Source organism: Trichinella spiralis (genome assembly GCF_000181795.1).
Source record: "Trichinella spiralis strain ISS 195 chromosome Unknown Scfld4, whole genome shotgun sequence".
NCBI classification, from domain to species: domain Eukaryota; kingdom Metazoa; phylum Nematoda; class Enoplea; order Trichinellida; family Trichinellidae; genus Trichinella; species Trichinella spiralis.
Genome location: NW_003526943.1, coordinates 11,025,583 through 11,041,221, shown reverse-complemented (window position 1 = coordinate 11,041,221; position 15,639 = coordinate 11,025,583). Strand labels below are relative to the sequence as shown.

At 37.5% G+C, this 15,639-nt stretch overlaps 5 protein-coding genes across 5 annotated transcripts; 2 read left to right on the top strand and 3 right to left on the bottom strand.

The window, feature by feature from the left end:
• Positions 1-1,010: 1,010 nt before the first annotated feature.
• Positions 1,011-2,558, bottom strand: Tsp_06425 (zinc finger protein). The gene is given in 3 exon segments (XM_003378463.1): positions 1,011-1,957; positions 1,984-2,300; positions 2,311-2,558. The coding sequence occupies 3 exon segments, from the start codon at positions 2,556-2,558 to the stop codon at positions 1,011-1,013; spliced, it is 1,512 nt and encodes a 503-aa protein (XP_003378511.1).
• A 1,227-nt stretch (positions 2,559-3,785) lies between these two features.
• Tsp_06426 (hypothetical protein) lies at positions 3,786-6,234 on the top strand. Its single transcript, XM_003378462.1, has 6 exons — positions 3,786-3,793; positions 3,943-4,091; positions 4,318-4,417; positions 5,620-5,650; positions 5,866-6,024; positions 6,097-6,234. The coding sequence occupies exons 1-6, from the start codon at positions 3,786-3,788 to the stop codon at positions 6,232-6,234; spliced, it is 585 nt and encodes a 194-aa protein (XP_003378510.1).
• A 1,270-nt stretch (positions 6,235-7,504) lies between these two features.
• Positions 7,505-8,392, top strand: Tsp_06427 (conserved hypothetical protein). Its single transcript, XM_003378461.1, has 2 exons — positions 7,505-7,679; positions 8,253-8,392. The coding sequence occupies exons 1-2, from the start codon at positions 7,505-7,507 to the stop codon at positions 8,390-8,392; spliced, it is 315 nt and encodes a 104-aa protein (XP_003378509.1).
• A 588-nt stretch (positions 8,393-8,980) lies between these two features.
• On the bottom strand, positions 8,981-13,328 carry Tsp_06428 (DNA-directed RNA polymerase domain protein). Its single transcript, XM_003378460.1, has 4 exons — positions 12,933-13,328; positions 10,850-12,511; positions 9,949-10,677; positions 8,981-9,886 (listed from the first exon to the last, which is right to left on the bottom strand). The coding sequence occupies exons 1-4, from the start codon at positions 13,326-13,328 to the stop codon at positions 8,981-8,983; spliced, it is 3,693 nt and encodes a 1,230-aa protein (XP_003378508.1).
• Positions 13,329-14,324: 996 nt separating this feature from the next.
• Tsp_06429 (hypothetical protein) lies at positions 14,325-15,008 on the bottom strand. Its single transcript, XM_003378459.1, has 4 exons — positions 14,920-15,008; positions 14,826-14,883; positions 14,581-14,657; positions 14,325-14,424 (listed from the first exon to the last, which is right to left on the bottom strand). The coding sequence occupies exons 1-4, from the start codon at positions 15,006-15,008 to the stop codon at positions 14,325-14,327; spliced, it is 324 nt and encodes a 107-aa protein (XP_003378507.1).
• Between the last annotated feature and the right edge of the window lie 631 nt (positions 15,009-15,639).

Below are 15,639 nucleotides of genomic sequence, written 5' to 3'. Positions count from 1 at the left end.
TATCTGCAGACGTGCATATATATATAATGTGTATTTATTGTTCCATATGTATAATAATAATAGAATAAATGTACAATTTTAAATAAATCGTAGAATTATTGCAGTGGCAAAGTTATAAGAAATGCACAAAAATGACACAGAATTTATGAACATAAAATGCGGCCGTTTGTAAATTAATATTAGTCCACTTAGCTGTATGCAGCTGCATGGGTCAATGGAGCCAAAAATTTTTACTGCAACAAACTATTAGCAGTTAGACATATTCATTTCATCTCTTTCCTTTAAGTTATGTAAGGAAAGAGTGGCTCTTCTTTGTTGCATGAATGCTACAGGTAGCTATCGTTTGCAACTGTTGTTAGTTGGAAAACCGAAACGTCCATGAGTTGTGATTGGTGTGCAGAAGCTGCTTGTAGTTTATGATTATCAGCTAAAAGCCTATTTTTTGCAAGATTTCGAGATGTCAGAGTTATTTTTTTGCTGGTATGATGAGATATTTTTTCCTCACGTTAAAAAATCTAGCAGAAGACAAAAAAATCAGGAAAGATACTACTCATAATTGACAATGCACCTTGTCATCCCAATTGCGAATTGCTAGACCAGTGTTTCTCAACCTGTGTCAGCGCACGCCCCCCTTAATAAAAGTTCGGCAGTTAATGCCCCCTCTCTAATAAAAAGTAGTACGGTATGTATTCAGTGTACGCAAAGCAACATTTTGCTTCATGGTTGCATCAAGCCAAGCTAGTTTCCACAGTAAAACATTCCTGAATGATTCACAATAAAAATTTAATGAGAATATTGACAATGCTTATTTGCGACTAAGTTGTCTATTCTTGGTGGAGTGGGTGATAAGGTACATCGCAGGTCGCTCTCAACGTTTAGCCTGTTTCGATGTTGCGTATTAAGCGTCATGAGAGCTGAGAATCCCGTTTCACAAAGGTACGTTGAGGAAAAAGGAATCAATATACGTAAGCTTTGTGAACTTATTTAGGATATTCTGCTTGTAACTTCACTCAGAAGTTTTCTAATGGCATACTTTCAAAGCTATCTTTAGCTAAGCTGTTGAATTGCAGTTCAATGGCTTCTTCTTGAAGATCGTGTGGAAGGTCTTCGACATTAACTAAAAATGGATTCCTCACAAGTTTATATATCAGGTTTTCAGGTTCTACGTCAGGAAAATAGTAAAAAAACTCATCTTGTAGGCTTCTAAGGTGCCCTTTTATTTTTCTTTTCAAATCTTCGCTGATACATTTATCACTGAAAAGCTCGTTGAGTCTTGAAAACCATGTCAAATTTCCTCTTTCAACTTGTTTTAACCATAAGGAAATTTTTGCAATGAAGCTTTGAACAATGTCATAGTGAGCCATAACATTCGCGTTTGCTCCTTGCAGTTTCAAATCCAGTAAATTCAGTGCTTCAAAAATATCTGCAAGATATGCCAGGCTAAGCTGAAAATGTTCACTTTTGAAAGCTCGACACATTGTGCGTCTTCCTCGTTGCTCCAAAAACTCTGCCACTGCTTCTCTCAGTTCATAAATCCGACCAAGCATGTTTCCTTTTGATAACCAACGAACTTCTGTATGATAGAGAAGTGCCATGTGGTCAGCATTCAAACTTTCACAGAGTGACGCAAATAATCGAGTGTTCAATGCACTGCTTTTCACATAGTTGACAACCTCCACGGCAAAATTAAGGTCTTCTCTGAGATCATCAGGCAAAGTTTTAGCGACCAAAGCCTGCCGATGAATTGCACAGTGCATTGCAAAAATAGATGGGTTTTTTGATTTGACCATCTTCACAAAGCCAGACCGAGAGCCAAGCATTGCGGGTGCACCGTCAGTGCATACACCAACAAGTTTTTCCCACATCAAGCCATTTACTTCAAAAAATTGTGACACGGCTTGGAACACATCAGCTCGTTTCGTTGTAGTTTTCAGTGGTTCAGAAAAAAGTAGTTCTTCTTCAATTGTGTTATTTGCAATGAACCGTGCGTATACAATGAGCTGTGCACAGTTTGCCTGGTCTGTGGCTCATCACAACTTATAGGAAAAAAAGGAGAACACTTTACCTTTTCAAGAACTTGCTGTTTTATATCATCAGCTAATTCATCGATTCGGCGTTTAACTGTTGAATCAGAAAGAGAAATACTTTTAAATTGCTTCGCCATGTCATCCCCAAGCAGAATCTTTACTGCATTCACAATGCAGGGCTTAACAAGATTTTCTCCAATAGTATGTGGTTTCTTATTCTTGGCAATCAACATGGCTATTTCATATGATGCTCTTATCAGCCTTGACAGTCTCCTGATTATACTTGACTTTTTTCTCAAGTCTCATTTGAGAAAGGGAATCTCTTTCAGCGCAAAAGTATTCCACAGGTTTTTTTGATAACTCAGGATGGCGGTGATGCAAATGCCGCTGCAGTCGGGTTGGCCGTAAAGCATCATTGCTGAATGTATCAAGGCATACAACGCATTGTGGCACTTCAACGCCGTTTTTTTCAATAGCCACGAAGCCGTATTTGATGTACTCTGCATCATATTTGCGTTTTTTCGACACCATTGTACGTATTGTATTTCACGCCAACGTCCAATATAACTTTATTGATGATGTGAATATACACAGACGCTAACTAACTAACTTCCTCCTTTTCCAGCCTGTCGTATGGATAATCCGATCTAACTAGTTTTCGCAGCTCGTTTACCAACTGGATGTCTTCGTGGTACATAGCAGTACGCTAATAAATAACTTGCCTATTGGAAATAATAACAAACTCTATAAGCAACAACCGTGGTGCGAAATGTAATAAAACCGTTGTGTTCACGATTATGAGTAGCCAAGCTAAAAACCATAATCATAGTGGGAGATTTAATTACTGATAAGAATAAAATACTTAGAAACTTAGGAGCGGAAAAAACCAAACCTGAATTGATGTGATTTCAGACAATCTGAAATCAACTGATATTACAAAATCTCTTGAAAACTGAAACAAATAAACAGCAAATATATGCACACACGAGACAAAAGTTGGTGTTGCCGCGATGTCGAATGAAGGAAAGAATGAGAAAATAAAGTGTGATGGTCGACTTCAGGCGAAATTTTTACCGCATTGCTTGTTTCCACCATTAGACAAAATACGGCTTTGTTCTATCAGTTTGATAAATATCGTGTATATGCCTCTTTCAAAAATTATTCACGTCTCTCGTCACATCAGGTGAATTTCGAAAGGCGATTTTAGTGCAAAGGGAAATTATAAATTGCGCACAGCTGACGCGGTTAAGCTAAAACTAAGATGACCAGAAAAAATAGGCGGTTAAAATTTAGCTGAAGTAGACCAAGCTGAATTTCAAACACCTCTGCAGGACTAAAAATTCTTACTTCTCACGCCCCCCCTGGAACCTTCCTACGCCCCCCTAGGGGGGCGCGCCCCCCTGGTTGAGAAACACTGTGCTAGACCGTGAAAATGGCTTGTTCAGGGTTGTGCTCTTGCCACCTAATACATCGTCGCTTGTTCAACCAATGGATCAAACCATTATTCAGAGTTTGAAAAAGCGGTATAAAAAGGAACTCTTGTGAAGAATTGTCCTTTCAGATGCTGATGGAGATGATTTTGTATCACTACTTAGGAAAGTTAATTTAAAAGATTGCTACTATATATATTATTGCGCATACGTGGGACTCGATTTCAGGATCTACTTTGCGCGCATCATGGAATAAACGTCTTGGTTACAAGAAGGATGTGTAAACCAATCAACAAACTATGATAATGACTGTACAGCTATAACAGAAATGTTCAAGTAATTTAAATTATCGTGGGACACAGATGAACAGTGGCTAGCCGATGATAATACCCCATTATTTGAAATATTAAGTGATGATGAAACACTCTAGGCAGTGAAGAAAAATAAAAATAAAAACCTCTATGTGTTTGATAAGCCAAATGAAGGGCCGAGCGATTCAGAAGTCTATTCTTGCCTCAAAGTTCACTTGAAGTGGATGGAGCAGCAGAAAGAATTCAGCACTACTCAACTGATGCTAATGAGACATATTCCAAATGTCGCTGCACAGAAGAAGCTATCTTTGTTCAAACAGGAAGTTATTGCTGATAATGTAGAATTCGACTCAAACTAAACCTGGTACTATTTGAAGAATGTAATTGACCACGTTAATAAACGCTGTATGCAATTCAAGTAAGTAAAGGGCAAATAACGTTGCATAATAAATAGAATGTCTATTATTCAGCATCTGATTGAGAATAACAGCTATAAGCGCTTCAGTTTTGTACATGCATTTTAGAAAATTAAAAATGCCTGATTATCAGGCAAATTCGATTATCCGAAGGACCCCAAAAAATACTGTGCTTGGATAATCGAAGAACTTCTACAGTTAATTACTTTTAAGCATTGCGTTCATGATGGACAGTAAATAAACAAGCGAATTTATTGGAACATATACCATTTCCTCTAACAGAATTTATGCATGGTTTTGTGCAGTTTGTACATTTATGCAGGAAAAAAGAGGTTGTTCAACCAATAGGCTTATTAATATGTTCGTGGTTTTAGCTGAAGATATCCGCATATTATTGTAATTATTGCGTAGTGTGTAATGCAACAAATGAACAGAGAAGTTAAAACAGTGCTTGACAATACGAATCAAGCAGTTGCTTTCAAAAAATTCTAAAAATAGTTTTCACTTTCTCAAATTATTGATATATTTATTTATTAAGTTTTAAATAAATCTATTTTACAAACAAATTATCACTTTTTGATGATGTTTTTTGATATTTCAGTCTTGAAATTAACAAAATAGTCATGTTCACAATTTAATAGAATGAAATTTTAATTAAAAGTTTTCAGAGCATCAAATAAAAATGTAAATTAAAAGTAAATACATTAGTAAAATGCATATATTTTACATGTTTCTATATAATTTTCAAATTAGATCAGTTGTTTATATATGCATGTGTGCTCATTGCTAATATTCATGCAAAATAAAGTATTATTAGCTTATTTATATTAGAAATCATATTTTATTTTCAGATAATGAAATTTTATAAAACCATAAAATATATGCCAGGGAAATAACCTTAAATTGGAATAAATTGTTAACCTGAATTCATATGAAATAATTTTATTTTAATAAGTTAAATTTTAAAATTTACATCACAGTAAAGATTAGCTACTTCACTTTCTACTGATGAAAAGTATTCTTGTAATAGTGGTGGATGAATGAAATTAACAGTTCATAGTACAGTGAAAAATATGATCATGTAAAAATATTTAAAAAATGACAATGAAATTAAACGAGCATTTCATTTACTGTGCACAATTTTTAATTTCACATTAAAAATAATTTAAAAATTAAAAGAAGAACATAAAAAATAACTTTGAATTTTATTATTGTCCGCCTAAAATGTTTTATAATAAGTAAACTAATTTGTCGACAAATTTAGTATCCTGACAGTCATTAGTAAAGAGTCACAGTTTAAATAGCAAATCTGAAATCAATTTTTAAATGCTAATGAGCTTCAGTATTGATTAACAAACAAAAAGCTTTGACAATAGCAAGAATGTATTTAAAGCCATATTTACACTAATGTTTCTAAGAAATTATTAATTAATAGATTCTGCCGTTTTGAGAATTTTATTGCTCATGTCATTGAAATATTTTTGTCTCTGTCTTCTACTATGTTTCATTGGTGTTGGTAGTGATAATTACAGCGAAGTAAGGATGTGAATTGCTTGGTTTGTTTCAAATCAAGAGATTTCTTTGTTCCACTCTTTTCAAGTTATGGGCAGTTTAAGATGGAATTTAGGACGCTTGCATAATTTGTCTGATAATTTTCATTCCAGTGAATTTGTGCTTACAGGGTTTTCTTGATTTTGCATCAAGAATTGTCTATCAGGCAGATACATTGCAGTCTAATAGCCATTATCGAAATGTTATCCGTGCACGTAGAGAAGACTCAGAAGATGGACTGAGATTGAAATTACTTGTCATCGAAACAGTATGCTCCACAGAAAGAGCAGTAAGTCATTCAAAATTATGCAAATATATTACTTTCAATTTTACGATTGTTTATTTATATATGTATTTTTAGTTGTTTATAGGATATGTTTATTCTTATAACTGCCCTAATTCCAGTGCATTCTCTAGTATTAAATGCTTGCTAACAATGAATAATAATCGAACGAATATTGTATTGAGATGTAATTATCTTCGTGTTGAACGTATTTAAGGGGAAAAGATTTAGTTATAATGTATTGCATATGTTGCATAAAGTAATTAAAAGTTTTGTGATTTTATAAAATAAAATTATCATCAATTATAAGAAGGTTTATGAGTTGCTATGCATTTTGTGGTGTTATGCATTCTTTTAAAGTTCAATTTGCAATACAAGCAACTTATTATTTTCATTTTAAGTACATTGAAGTTGCGTTTATATATGTTGTTTATGCAAATGAAATGTACACGCACTTCGCAAAAAAATTTATACAATAGTTGAAATAGTCAAGTCAAACACTGTCATTTCCTTCCATCTTTTTTTGGCGCAAAATGAAATGACAAGTTTTTACGATGATTTTTCTTAAAAAAATATTGCTTTCTTAATGTTTCATTGTATTTTTTCCTCTATATCCAAGTGGATATTTATTTCAAAATTAACTTCATTTGAAAATGTCAAAGATGATATTACTTGTCCATCGGGGTCGATTACAAATGTTGCCATTGATGAGTATATATTTGAAATTATAAATAAACCAGGAAATTTAATTATTCAGTTTCGGCAGAGAGTAAACATATACCGCGTTGAAATTTACAGTTTGGAGTTTAAAAATGTTCTAATATGAGCTGTTTGCTTTTTCTTTTGCTAAGCGGTATAGTCGAAAAAAGTCTATTAAAGGCACCGACAGTCAGAGATAAAAAAGATGCCATTGGTCATCACTTTTTCATAGTTATTACAGTTGCAGCTTTATCTTAATATTCTGGCACTGATAATATTTTTTGTCTCTTTATAACAATGCACACAATGCAAATGTTAGGAATTGCTCATGCTATCTGATGGTCAATTTGATCACACAGAATTTATGAGATTATTTTTTTTGCTTGTGGTGCTTGTTATATAAATTGTTTTTTTGCGCATAAAAGCAGAGGCCAACCGTCGAGTCACACGCCTGTTTCAGACGGCGGCATGTCTTTTGTTGAAAGGATGCAACTGTTGGAGAAGCGAGTTTTTGCACTAAAAATATGGGCCTGTTGTAGGCAGCAGCGAACCGTTGGATTTATAGATTCTAGCAAATGACGATTGCAAACTAGCCAAAGCTGCGCTGAAACAACAGACCTGTTGTAGACAGGAGGATAAAAAATTGACGTTTGTTTGTCTAGAACAATAAATGAGAAAAGCGCTGACCCGGCAATAAGATACGCCAGTTACGTCATTTGACCTCTGGCCCCGGCTACATAAGCACAACTTTGAACGAGACGCGACAGAGAGGCTTTGTGTGGTATGTATGTATGCGTGTCTGTGTGAAAATTATACCGAGCAGAATCCATTCTTGGCAGCTTATAGAAGACTACTAACTAGCTACTACAAAGAATGTTGTGGCTTTATAACGTGCAATGATGCTGCTGTGTTGCTGCGTCTTTGTGAGTATATATATTCAATTGTTGTTCTCGTTGGGCAAAGTGAGTTCGCTGCCGTGGTTCCACTTATGCGAAAAATTTGCAAGTAAACAAGAAAAAACGTTAAAAGTGCCAGTCGAGCCTGTCCGTCAGACGGATATTGAACAACAAGCGAGCTGGATGAGAGAGCGAAGTTGATGAGCAAAGTGCAGTCTACAAATTTGAACTGAACCATCAGCAGAAAACATGTTACACAACAAAGAATCATTTGGATCATTTGGTGCATCACACTGATTTCGATGGACTACTACTGCACCAACAGTGGCAGACACGTTTATACAGCAGATGTGGTCAGGAAAACCTCTCGCCGGTGATTTAATGCGGGTTAATAAAATATATTAAAACGGCAATGAACAACTGCTCAACGCATGGGTAAAAAAATTTCGGTGATAAACATACGATGGTATATATGTTACGCATAATGTTGAAAATTGCCTATTATTGATAATAGGCAAGCGTTTTCTTTTTTCTCGTGTACCCATTTGGGAATATTGTACACTGCAGTGCCCTCATGAAAGCAGTATACGGTGTTTATTTCTACAAATCATCACTGTTGAATATTAAACATATTGGCAGCAACCGTTTCACAATACTATCATGATATTAAGCTGCTGATGATATATTGGGAAACCTATCTGGTGAAACCGTTTGCTACACTGAACACACTGATTTCTGCAGTTTTTTTTGCAAACTGTGCAATGACCCTTAGTACTTAACTGCAGGAAATGCCCACCAACATACAGCGTGACTTGTAAGCCATTTTTTCAATATTAGGCAAATGCTTATTGCCTACTATCAATAATAGGCAAAACGCTTGCCTATTATCAATAATAGGCAATTTTCAACATTAAGCGTAACATATATATATATACGTTTAGTGCCATTTAACAGGGCTTATTTTTTTTTATTTTTTGTACCATACATACGGTGTGCATTTTGCATTATGCAGCTGCATATTTTGTGAAAAAATTCACATGTGAATTATTGTATTGTAATTTGTTGTATTTGACGTGTAGCTTTGTACTGTTCATCAATTTCTACGTTGAATAAAAATTTTGCTGATTTCAGCAATGCAAAACAAGTTATTTTCTGATGACTTTCCAATGCTGAGCATCGTTGACCAGTATATTATGATTTGAAATCCAATCAAATTGATTCTACTGTTCAAGGGAAAAAAAAGAGAAAAAACCAATGAAATTCAGCGGATATCAAGAGTATCAATTTATTTTCAACTTTTTCAGAAAATAAATTTAACAAAAAAAAATAATACAAAATCAACAGTGTATTCACTTATGAGAAAAAATTTAACTGAAAAAATATTTCGATTTGAGTACTTCGACAATATCGAAATCACCGGCAGCTGGAACGTCTTGAAATCGTTCCAGCAAATACTTTCGCTTTTCGTTGGCCTTGTCATCCGGGCAACTGTTGTTGTAGCGGTCGAGCAAAAAGCTGCTAATCAAATATTCAGAAAGTTGTTTGAGCACCGGTTCGCTATGCAGGCGGACAAACTGTTGCCTCAGGATGTGAGCCATCGCGTCCACAGTGCTGGCGTGGGTCCAATAGCAGTCGTGCACGGATGCAAACGTCAGACCGTCTCGTTGACAATAGAGTGACGTGAGCATCATGTGCGAACTGTCCAACGAGTGGATAAAATTGGGCGGAAAGCCGTTGCGCTGCTTTCTCGAATCCGGTCTGCCCGTGCTGCAGCAACGGTTGTAAACCGCACGTCGACATACATCGTCACTGTAATCGCCCAGAACACTGGCCGCCACCCTTGCAGGCTTGTAATACGGCTGCACTACTGGAAACTGAAGCGGTGTGCGCCAGCTCATCGCCGACTGGCAATCCTTGGCGACCAAAGAAGATAATTCTGCAAGCCAGTCTTGTATCAGCTTGGCTTTGGCAAACATTTGGCCCAAAGAATCAAAGGTTTTCCGCATCAAATATTTCGAAGCTTGGAACTGAACATCATCCGGCAAACTGTCCAGAGCTTTCAACTGCTTGGAAATCTGCTGCCTGGCGCCGAACTGCGTCACGCCATACACGGTGGTCATGACGGTCTGCTTGACCACTTTACGCTTCACAATGCCGTCCAATTGAATGGCTATTTCATTGCCATTTTTTGCATCTTCGACACGCTTTTTTTCCACAAGTTGAGCTACTCCGCTATAGACATCTTGTGGTCTGTCGTCTGGGCACAAATTCACCTGCATCAATAATGACACGATTAAATTTTTTCCTAAAACGTGATATTTATATTCTTTTTCACCTGAAACGCGCCTTCACGATCACGACCCAACGCTGCATAATGCTGCAAACCGTTGCAAGAGCCGTCCTGGTGAACTGGAAAATGACTTTGAAAATTTTCACAACCATCTGGACAATTAATCGCCGCCGCAATTTCCATGCAACAAGCCAACGTTTGCCACGGTTCTTCAGACAATGTCCACCAACGTCGACCGGTCAGTGGTTTCGCAGCCGAATCCAAAATATCTTCTATGATAGAATTTGCAAATGCCAGTCGTGCGGTGAATGTTTCGTGCTTCATTATGCCAGTCAAGTTGATCAAATGCACCTTCAGCCAATCAAGGCCCTTCTCACCCAAAGGCTGACCTTTGGCAAACAGAAGCAGACCTTCAATTTTAAACAAACGTGAATAATGGGAAAATTGCAATAAAATTAACAGATAAAAAATCAACCATATACCCCGACACACGTCGTCGCCCATGTGATTGAAATGCGGTGGACATGGGTAAACACGACCACGAAAATCCAAATTATGGGGAAACCAAATGATATCATCTCGAAAATGGTTGGCAATGGTCAATTTGTACAACAAGCTACACCACAGTGAATAGTTTTCGTTTTTCAGCTTCTTCAATTCGTAGCGTTTTCTGAAATATTCGCCCATTTCACGAGTTCCACCACGGGGCATTTTGGGATTCGGCGGCATAAGCCAAGGTGGTGGTGCAATTGACAAACGCTCGTCACCCTCACCCTGAAACACGGTCAACATCACATCCAACACGGGCACGTTGATTTTCCACGGTGTGCTAGCGAGCTGATTCAGGCAGTCCATCGCAGGCAACGCGTCATCAACGGCTATCTCTTTCTAAATAAATAAATAAATAAACAACCCGACTCAAAACATAAATTCAACTTGACAACACCTGTTTAACATTGCTTGGCAAAGCGTTTTGATTCAGTCGAATCAATGGAACCTGGTTAACTAGAAAATATCCCGTTTTTGTAACATGCCAAGGCACAGGCGGGCAGAGCATAGGCAATGACAGTGGATGAAATACAATATGCGTCGGATGAACAAAACGCATCAGATTCACCAGAGTCGGATGCAAACGCAATTCTTCTTGCGATTTTGAGCCCGAGTCACAAAATACAGTAAAAAAGGCCGGCACCAATTCGCCCTTTTTCAGTTCACCATTGCTGATGGTCAACGTCCGTGGCAAGAGCACCTCTTTGAAAATCAACGCGAACAACTGGCGGCCAATTTCCAACTTGTCCGCGTAAGCCCAATCCAACAACGGCATATCCACGGATGGATAATCCGGCTGCACTTGACAAGCATTCAAATTCCAAAACTGTCGATGATTGTAGTTCTTGCTTACTGATGCATCCAGAAAATAGTCCGCATATCTGAAGAAAAAGAGATGCAATAAATAAACCAACATATTTAAATAATACTTGGTGTATATTTTTTCAGTAGTTTTGAATACGTCCTGCTGTTGTCGATAGTTGATGTGAAACCGCTTCATCAGCCGGTCGGCGAGACGTTCGCAATAATACCAGAACGGTTCACTGTATTCACTGGACATGGTGCACAGCTGATCAATTTCGTCGCAAATCAAATCGGCCACTTCCTTCGAACTGACGCAATTCAAAAACGGCTCAATGTTCATGGCGCGGGTGTGGCGCATGGCGCGGGATAATTTCAACTTTTCCGCCAAAATGGCCCGGTGAAGCTGCCGCCTCCAACATTTTTGCAAATCTGTCAAGCACTGTTCGTACAAATAAGCTGCTTTTTCCAACTGTGTCGACTTTCTACGCTGTCGACCGGCGACACTGGTGATGCGGATGCGTCCGTCGAGTTCCAACTTCAGCTGCCGGCGGAATGCCGACAACAGCCACTGCCTGTCGAACAGCTTCTCGTAGGGGCTTTGGTAATCGTTGTGGTCGTCGGCTCGCGGCTGGTTCAACTCCGCCAACAATTTGCACGAATAGGGCTGCAATACGCGGCCCATCTCCTTGCACCGAGCTGGCTTGAATTCGGGCAACTGACGACGGATTTCTTCCACTATTTGAACACGTTGAGCCAATGGGAAATAATGGCGCGACAAAATTTCTTCAACCGCCAGATCATACTTTTCGGCCAACTGCAACGCCCGATCCGTCTGGCCGAGCAGAGCCAAACAGGCGACCGTTTTCAAATCCGCCCGCACCCTCTTCGCGTCCATCACATAAAGGACGTGCTCAATTTTAGCCAAGCTCGGCTGCTTGGAACTGACCAAGCCCAAAAGCACGATATTGTACAATTCTGGGTCGTTGAATTTCAATCTAGCCGATCGATTCTTCTGCGTTTTCGGATACACGTAACGTATCAACGTCTGATAAGCACGGCCAACCATGCCGCAGGCGACGCACGTTTGCAAGTAAGATTTCAAAGCGTGCAACTGATAATAAGCCACGTCCGAATGGGCGTCATCTTCAGTTTGTCTGTACATTTTATCGTACATCTGACCTGAACTGCTGCTGCGACTGTTCGTCCAACTTGGCAAATTTTCAATTTCTCCATCCACCGGAAAGCATGTCCCTAGCTGAAAATTATCCAAATTTTAAACTGTAAAGTCAAAGTTCAACATGCGTTGTCCAAGGGAAATTTCTACGGAAATTATAAATTAGAAAATTTCTCGAATTTTCAAATTGCCTCTCCTTTCTTTTTCAACCTGCTTGCTTGTTCAGGCAAAAATATTCAATCATTAAAAACGTTATTTACAAATTTAAAAAAGAAACAATTAAATATCTTATCATTCTAAATGGAAAAATAAACATAAACAAATATTTAAATTGCTCATATTCATGAAAATATTACCGGTTAGAAAAATATGTTTAGAAAAAAAAAAGCAATACCATTCAATAATTTTCATTTATACAACATTTTTTATGTTTATTTCAAAAATGGCTATCACATCTTCCATCATCTCCTTAAGCATTAAAGTTTCTAGTACAAGTACATACCAGTTTCACATTTTCTTGAAATGCATTTTCTTGGCTTTCAATAGATAAAAATGTATAATAATCACGAGAAAGCGGTTGATCAACTGCTTGCCAAATCTGATTCTCTAGTGTACAGTCATTGAAATATGTAATTGTATATTTTGAAATTGATGCAAAATATTGCAGATGTTTATCATAAAATTCATTTTCATTTGATGAAAATTTTAAAGTGCTTTTTCTGTTGTAAATTTCATCAATAAATTTCAATCGAAATTTACTACGAACAACGGAAGTCGATGAATACAACTCATCATTTTTAAAGTCAGTTGCAGCTAATGTTGAAAGTTTCGCTGAATTCAAAATCTGAAGCGATCTTGCTCTTAAAAATAAAACCGTCGTAGCTTGCACAATATGCATGGAGCGATAAAATCGCTTCCATAAAAATATCAATTTTAGTTAAAATTTTGCAATGATATTACCGTAAACTAAATTAAAGTACAACTCTAGTTTTGAATTTGATTTCCATAATTTTCATACAGTATTAAATCATTTAACAAATTATTTTAAAATAAATGTAAATAAAATTTCAAATATAAAATATCCATTAAAATAGGAAATAAAAAGAACTTTGTACAGTAAAAAACAAACTAAGTTCAATTGTAAAGAGTTACTGTATTTTATTTATTTTAAATGGTCAGTTTGTACAACATCAATAATATTCAGTACCGTGCTGTAGGAAACCTTAAACATAATCTATTCGAGGCACGGCACCGCAAGAAGACCTGGCCGACCGATCGGTAGAAAAAGTGGTGTGATACTTGATCATCAGAAAGGTTATGGTGGTTAGTTGGTATGAAGAAAGAAATGGTTGGTGGTGGTGCGTGGTGTTCAGTTGATGGTCGACCGCGGTGCGATTTATGACGGTGATTGTGGGTAGCACGTTCAAATAGGCACTTCAACCGGTTGAATTGTAATTGTTTCCCTTTATTACCTCGAATGTCTTTGTTGAAGAGCGAAAGAGGTGGCAAGGTCAATATGGATTGCAGTGACTGACGGACAGTGCTGAGGCGGAAGTGTACCCGCCAGCCTCTACGGAAAGCCCATTACAGTTGTTTCGCTCCAGCCAAAATAGATGCTTGCTTGCAGTTTTAAAAGTTTTATACATATTATGCGTACGTCTTTGTCAGTGTAACGAACCGCTCTCTCGGGCGGGCTCGTTCGTCATTCCAACCGGGTTATTAGCACAGTCTTGCGTTTCTGTTTGTGTTTCTTGCCGCATCAGATGAGTTGATAAAGGCGATTTCAGTAGAAAGCGAAATGATGAATTGTCCAAAGCTAAAACTGTTCAGCTAAAACGAAGAGTGGCAACTACTAAATGTTCGTATCAGAATTTTTGCTTTTTCTCTGCTATTTTCAACATATCCGTTCTCTTTCTTGTGTAAAGAGCGGTCCGAGCTGGCCACTCTGTGATACGCAGTATTCAACACACTGACACGTCACCACTCGGCCGTACCTAAAAATAGCAGTCTCATCAGGTTCCAAGAAACGGCGAAAGAGAAAGTTGAATTGATTTTTAATGACGACTTGGAAGAAAAAAGGCACAACTGGTAGAACTATTGGCGAAGCAATGCAATGGATTATCCGCGAGAGAACTCTACGCTTCATTTACCGCTGGAGGTGGAGATGCGGCCATTCAACTGCATTGGCAGTTTTTCGAATGAAAAGCGAAGAAACAATTAGCGGAAGCTGGAAGACACATTGAAACAAGCGATGGCGATTTGACTCTTAGCGGACTGAATATTTTCAGCGTCAACAACGAGCCGAACATTATTTAAATCATTAGGAGCCGCTATTTAGTTTGAGAGAAAAACTAAAGCTGATGGACATTAGTTCTGTGGTAGAAACAGAATTTACTTCATGAACGGATATCAACGCCTGACGGCTGTGCGGCACTCGAATGAAGTGAACCTGCCTACATCGGAACCATGCACTTTAATTAGGAGCCAACTGGTGACAGTGCTGAACATTTGGTCGAAGTATGTGACACATGCCGCCGATCTTAACTGTTGGATACCGTTTCCTGCTCCCGCGCGTCATTTTTTGAACAACTGGAGCAGCCGATCACCGTATACGACGAACTATGGGTATAGAATTCGGGAAGATTGACCAGGACATGCTGTTGGCTGCAGAGTCCATTTTGGACAGAGAAGTCAAACGTATGGATGAATTCGCTGAATTCCAACGTCACTAGAACGCCTATTGGCAGATCAAGATCGAATCGCTGCACTGGGCAAACGGCTGTGTTAGCATACACTCGCCAATGTAATGTTTTCCCTGGTGTTGTTTGCCGTCTATTTCTGTTTGTATTAAATGATTATCTCTGACATAAAAGCTATAATAAAAATAAAATTTTGATTTTTTTTCCAAGTTTTATGCAGTATATGAAAAAATGAAAAAGAATATATCAAAATGTGACAAAAGTTTTGTTTTATATTTAAATGAAGTGCAGTTTACACAAGATGCTTCATATTTGAGTTTTACAATCAAAAATACTATTCTAATAAGTTAAAGTTATTCATTTTTTATTGATTTTCATATCTGAAAAAATTTACTTGTTAGTTATATCACAGAAATTATTTTATTCAGCAAATCTCAAGTGATATATGATTATTTGAACGACAGTTGAGAATAGTTAACCAGTTGAAACAAGTAGAAGAAATTGAATTGA